Source organism: Otolemur garnettii, unplaced genomic scaffold (assembly GCF_000181295.1).
Source record: "Otolemur garnettii isolate 467f Iridium unplaced genomic scaffold, OtoGar3 scaffold00040, whole genome shotgun sequence".
In the NCBI taxonomy this organism is placed as follows: domain Eukaryota; kingdom Metazoa; phylum Chordata; class Mammalia; order Primates; family Galagidae; genus Otolemur; species Otolemur garnettii.
The window spans coordinates 614298-620964 of record NW_003852435.1 but is presented as its reverse complement, the minus strand read 5'-3'; the positions used below and the strand labels follow the sequence as shown (position 1 = coordinate 620964).

General features: G+C 40.8%; 1 protein-coding gene across 1 annotated transcript in view; it reads right to left on the bottom strand.

The window, feature by feature from the left end:
• Window positions 1-3528: 3528 nt before the first annotated feature.
• Window positions 3529-6667, bottom strand: part of MTRF1 (mitochondrial translation release factor 1) — a 34120-nt gene continuing 30981 nt past the window's right edge. Inside the window, exons 9-10 of the mRNA XM_012805377.2 lie at window positions 4833-4931; window positions 3529-3555 (exon numbers count right to left, since the gene is read on the bottom strand). Coding sequence (XP_012660831.1) covers window positions 3529-3555; window positions 4833-4931 — 126 coding nt within the window. The remainder of the gene's footprint in view (window positions 3556-4832; window positions 4932-6667) is intronic.

Here is a 6667-nt window from a genome sequence, read left to right as displayed (position 1 = left end):
GGCCTGGGCTGGATTTGAACCCACCAGCTCAGGAGTATGTGGCTGGCACCTTAGCCGCTTGAGCCACAGGTGCCGAGCCCACCTTCCTTTTTAAATAGTTCCACTGTTTGGCTTTTATGACAACACCATCCTAGGTTCTCCAACCATCTCTGGGAGAATGTTTGCTGAATTTCTTTCTTTCTCCGTAGTGAAGAAGGTAGCTTTTCTGCCCTGACAATTCCACCCTTCTCACTCATATGATGTTATTTACCAAAGGAAAGACAAGACTGAAAGGTCTCAATCACTCAAGTATTTTGTTGCCACGTTAATGTGCACATTATGCCCTGACAAATCCTGGGGATCTGGCTCAGACCATTCCAATTCACCTTTCTCCTGCCAACCCTCCAAATTTAGATTATTTAATCCATTCAGTGTTTATAATTTTTTTTTCTTTTTTCCTTCTTTTTTTCTTTATAGGTAGTGTCACTCTCTCACCCAGGCTGGTAGAGTGCAGTGATGTGCTCATGGGTTACTGTAACCTTGACTTCTTGAGTTCTAGAGACGCTTCTGTCTCAGACTCTGAAGTAAATAGGACTATAGGCATGCACCACCATGCCTGGCTAGTTTAAAAAAAATCTTTTTTGTAGAGACAGGGTCTCATTGTGTTGCCCAGGCTGGTCTTGAACAGTTTTATTCTTAAATTGGTTTACATAACACAGGTGTAGAGAGGTAGGAAAGAGAAGGCAGATAGAGAAAAATGTTAACAATTGTCAAATCTAAGTGTAGGCTGTATAGTGTTCACTGACCTAACCTTTAAACATTATGTATGATTGAAAAATTTCATTTTATTTATTTATTTTAAGACAGTCTCACTATGTCACCCTTGGTAGAGTGTTGTGGTGTCACAGCTCACAGCAACCTCAAATTCTTGGGCTTAAGCAATTCTCTTGCCTCAGGCTTCCAAGTAGCTGGGACTATAGGCAGCTGACACAATGGCTGGCTATTTTTTTTTTGTTGCAGTTGTCATTGTTGTTTAGCAGGCCTGGGCCGGTCTCAAACCTACCAGCTTTGGTGTATGTGTCTGGCACTCTACTCATTGAGCTACGGCTGCCAAGCCATTATTGAAAAATTTCAGAATAAAAACATTGAGGAAAAAACAATGTCTTTTGTTTACCTCTAAACAATGTGACTGGGTGAAATGGATGTCCCTATAGTACTCCCTATAGTTCTCTGAAAAATGGCTTAGTGGCTTCATGTGCTTTTCATGTATAATGTAAGTTCTGTGTAGTTAAGCTGTTGGGATTAGTGAATTTGCACAACCCATATTTTAGAAATGTTCAAAATTTAGACACTGGCTTTATGGAAATACTCTAATGTTGGCATATGGAACACAGAACAGTTTTGAAGTAGGTATGAACTAATTTTATATTTAATCTTTTTTTGGTGGTGGTGGGAGGACAGACTCTCACTCTGTTGCCCTGGGGTTGAGTGCCATGATATCATAGCTCATAGCAACCTCAAACTCTTGGGCTCAAGTGAGCCTCTTAACTCAGCCTCCCAAGTAGCTGGGACTACAGGTGCCCACCACAATACCTGGCTAGCTGTTTTATTTTTAGTAGAGACAGGCTCTCACTCTTGCTCAGGCTGGTCTCAAACTCCCTAGCTCAAGCAATCCACCTACCTCAGACTTCCACAGTGCTAGGATTATAGGCATGAGCCACCCCGCCTGGCTTTAGTTTTCCTTGAATGGTCTTAAAGTTGAACTTAAGGTAAGTGTACAGACTTATCTCAGACTGTAAGGAAAGAGTATATCTATATATCTTTGTATTCCCCAAAGTATCAGCATATAGTAAAACCTCAAACTCTCAAACTAAATAGAAAGCAAAATCATCATGATGTAATTTTAAAATTAAGATTTGCCATTTTGAGCATAATATGAAATTGCTTATAAAATCAGTATGTAGTTCAAATTATTATGACATTGCCCAGGTGATTTCACCTTTGGAACTGATGTAAAAAGATACTGATAATGACAACCAAGACTGAAATGGGAGGATCACTTGAGGCCAGGAGTTTCAGACCAGGCTGGACAACACAGTGAGACTCCATGTTTTCAAAAACTAAGAAAAATAAGTGTCAGACGTTGGGATGCACACCTGTATTTCCAGCTACCAGAGAGGCTAATGCAGGAGGCTTGCTTGAGCCCAGAACTTGGATGATACAGTGAGCTATGACTATACCACTATATTCCAGCCTGGAAGGAAGAGCAAGATTAGACCTTGTCTCTAGACCAGGCAAAGTAGTTCACACCTATAATCCTAGCACTCTGGGAGGCCTAGGGTGGACTGCCTGAGCTCAGGAGTTCCAGACCAGCTTCAGCCAGAGTGAAACCCAGTCTCTAAAAATAGATGGGCATGAGTGGCTCAAAGGAGAGGGCGCCAGCCCTATATACCGGAGGTGGCGGGTTCAAACCCAGCTCTGGCCCCAAACTGCAAAATAGCCAGGCATTGTGATGGGCGCCCATAGTACCAGCTACTTGGGAGGCTGAGGCAAGAGAATCTCTTGAGCCCCAGAGTTTGAGGTTGCTGTGAGCTATTACGCCATGGCACTCTACTAAGGGTGACAAAGTGCGACTCTGTCTCAAAAAAAAAAAAAGACTAAAAAACAGCCAGTTACTTTGCCTCTGTTTCACAACTGAATACTATAGTGTGCAAGCTGCATGCACGTGCCCATTACGGATAATAAGAACCTGGCTGTCTTAGAAAAAACTCGTCACTGCTACCTGAAAAACTGAAAAAATATGGTCTAATAAGAACAATATGGCCAAACATGTTTGGCTAATAGTGTATGTTTCCTGAGGAAAAGGAAATTGGCAAATATTTTCTCCTTCTTGATACAGACATTATGGTTTTTTTTTTTTTGAGACAGTCTCATTTTTTTTTAAGACAGAGTCTCACTCTTTCGCCCTGGGTAGAGTGCCTTGTGTCATAGTTCACAGCTCAAGAGTCACTTGCCTCAGCCTTCTAAGTGGCTAGACTATGGGCATGTGCCACTATAGCCGGCTAATCTCTATTTTTAGTAGAGATGGGGTCTCACTGGTCTTGAACTCCTGAGCATCAAACAATCCACCCACATGGGCCTCTCAGAGTGCTAGGATTACAGGCCACTGTGCCCAGCCACAGATATTAATGTTTCTATGTAAGATAGCCTTATACTGCTGACGACGTGGCATAAGATATACAGAAATTTATAAACGTATTTAAAACATAAGCATTTCTCTTGTAAAACTAAGACTTCATTTTGAGTATAGACTGGGACAGAATCAACTGATGAAAGAAGCATTAGGTATCATACGGCATCAAGGAAAAGGATCAGAACTTTCTCCTGCCTTTTCCACACTCTTTGTTGGGAATCAGTTTACTGCCTCCTTCAGTGGCAATGAAAGAGAAGTTTTTCTGTGCTTCATCATTAATGTGCTATTGTCAGTGGTCCTGGCTAGATGGCACTTAGGGAGGTTAATGTTCAAACAATCTTGACAGGGTCTTTTCCTCAGTCGCATAATTGTAGAACCTGAATCTAACAAACACACAGATTGTGTAGGCAGAATATGTACACCAGATGCCCCCTGGTGTACATATTTTGTATAATTTCCTCCTATAAATTCAGACAGAACCTATGAATATAATGGAATATCACTCCAGGGCTTAGGTGACTGATCCCTTGACTTTGAGTTAATCAAAAGAAACATTATCCAGGTGGGCCCTTAAAAGCCTGACTCACTCCTGAAGAAAGAGATTCAAAGTGGGAGAGAGGGTTTCTGGATTAAGCCACACGGGAAGCATCTTCCTGCAGTATTCAGAAGCTGAAGGCAGATTCCCAGCTGAATGCCAGCCGGGGTGTGGGGGGGCTTCAGTCCTACAATTCAAGATGATGACATTCTCCTGACAACCACATGAGCTTGGAAGAGGACCCTCAGCTCCAGAAGGATTATGAGCTCCAGAAAAGTATGCCATACTTTGGTTTCAGACTTGGGAGACCCTGAGCAGATTACTGAGTTCAGTTGTGCCCAGATAGGTGACTTTGAGAAAGGATGAGCTAAAAAGTGGGTATTGTTTTAAGCTACTACATTTGTGGTAATCTGTTAACCTACCAATAGAAAACTACACATGTGTATATACGTAGACTGAATATATGTTAATACATTGTGACCATATAACAAAGAATTTGGAATTTTTAAAAGATAACTATTTCAAACTGGCATAAAGATTATTTTTCTTAGCAACAAACTAATAAAAATATTTGCAAATTTGGGGGTACCAACATAAGGTGGCCTAATTAATGATTTTAAATTACTTATTACTTATACAATTTAAATTACTTTAAATTGGTAATATTTATTTTTGAGACAGAGTCTCAATATGTCACCCTCAGTAGAGTGCCGTGGTATCACAGCTCACAACAACCTCAAACTCTTGGGCGCAAGCGATTCTCTTGCCTCAGTCTCCTAAGTAGCTGGGACTACAGGCACCTGCCACAGTGCCTGGCTATTTTTTTTTTTTTTTTAATGTTGTTGTTGTGGTCATTGTTGTTTAGCAGGCCTGGGCAGGGTTCGAACCTGCCAGCCCCAGTATATGTGGCTGGCGCCCTAACCTCTGGGCTATAGGTGCCAAGCCTACTTGGTAATATTCTAGATATAACTCTCTAGAACAGTGGTTCTCAACCTTCCTAATGCCACAATGTATTTTCATTGTTACAAAGGGGTCGCAACCCACCGCTTGAGAACCACTGCTCTAGAATTTGACTATGTTTTCTCTTAAAAACAAAGGTACACAAAGCATCCTCAGTAATATTACCTTAATATCACGAACTTCATATGCTATTCTGTGGTCAGTGACTCTATCCTGTGTGAAATTGTATGTCCGGATTCTCTCTGACTGGGCTCTTGTTCCCACCTGTGCCACAACAAAAATCAATTCATATTTTAGCTTTATACATAAGTTCTTTACAATGGAAAACTGACTTTTCTATTTTAACAGTTTAAATATTTTCTGAAAGTCACATGTATAAAATAAGAAGGAACAAGGACAGAAGGAACTTAATGTTTAAGACTACAGCTTTATAGAGCTTAATTATGGAGTAAGGATGAATGTCTTTTTTCTCCTAAACCTAAGTCAGGTAAAGCAGTGCGAGTGGAGAAGGAACAAAGGAATCTATAACTGGTTGTGATCAATTAGATGTAAATGCCACTGCCCTCAGACCAGCCAAGAATGAATGTTTTGATACTTTAGACTTTAGGTATTTAAAACCAAATTGATTATCTTTTCACCCCAATTAGCTCTTCCTCTTTATTTCTATAAATGACACCACCATATGTTCCCTGTTATCCAAGTAGAAAACTCTGACATTCTGCAATTTAACAGACATTTCACGGGCACTTGCTATGGCCGGCTTTAACATAGAAGCTGGAGGAGAGACCACCTTCAATTCATCCCACGCTCTAACTGCAGTTGGTAAGTGTATATCCTGCCTTTCTCATTTCTACTATCATTCAAGAGCTCATTACTTTCATCTAGATTCTTGCAAAAGTCTTGATTAATTTTCTATTTTCCTGCTTATGTTTTCCTGCCCTGCTTAGTCTTCCTAAACTAAAGCCAAGTTTTCTGGTAACTTTTCTTCTTTGGTCGCTTCTTGCCTACTAAGGAGACACAACTCAACTCAGTATTCAATGTACTTGAATTGAATACTGAGACAGTATTTGTTTTTTTTTTTTTTTAAGAGACAGAGTCTCACTTTATTGCCCTCAGTAGAATGCTGTGGCATCACAGGTCACAGCAACCTCCAACTCCTGGGCTTAGGCTATTCTCTTGCCTCAGCCTCCCAAGCAGCCAGCTGGGACTACAGGCACCTGCCACAACGCCTGGCTATTTTTTGTTGTAGTTTGGCTGGGGCTGGGTTCGAACCCGCCACCATGAGCCATGAGTGCCACCTTCAATGTACTTCATAATGTGGTCAACCTTCCTAATGTCATTTCTGAAAATTATGTGGACCTCTATAATGCCACTTATATAACATATCATTATCATGGGTGTGCCATTAACTCTGCTAAAACCTCATCCCAAAGGATGCCCTTCCCTAACAGTCTCTTACCATCTCTACCTTTCTGGTCCCAGTAATTGGAATATGTTTTTTCTCTTCTCTGAAACCTCTTGCACTTGGAGTCATCTTCATGGCACACCACAGATCACCTTGTACTACAGTTACTTGCTTTCCTATTAGTCTGCTCATCTCCCCTACACGTACCTCCCCAACACGGATATACACAGTCCCTCTCTCAATGGCTTTCACTTTTTAAGACCAAAAAAAAAAAAAAAAAGACTTTTCTATAACTCATTTCCTTAAACTCTAAAGCAAGCAATATGAAACTAAACTCCTGATCATCAGCTGATTTTTTAAAAATTATAGATGCCTAAACCCAACCTCAGATATACTGAATCAGGGATTGTGCTTTTTGAAAACAGTCTCCAGGCCATCTGTTCTGATAATCAACCAAGTTTGGAGACTATTTTTTTTTTTTATTGAGACAGAGTCTCATTATGTTGCCCTTGGTAGAGTGTTGTGGCGTCACAGCTCACAGCAACCTCAAACTCGTAGGCTTAAGCGATTCTCTTGCCTCAGGCTCCCAAGCAGC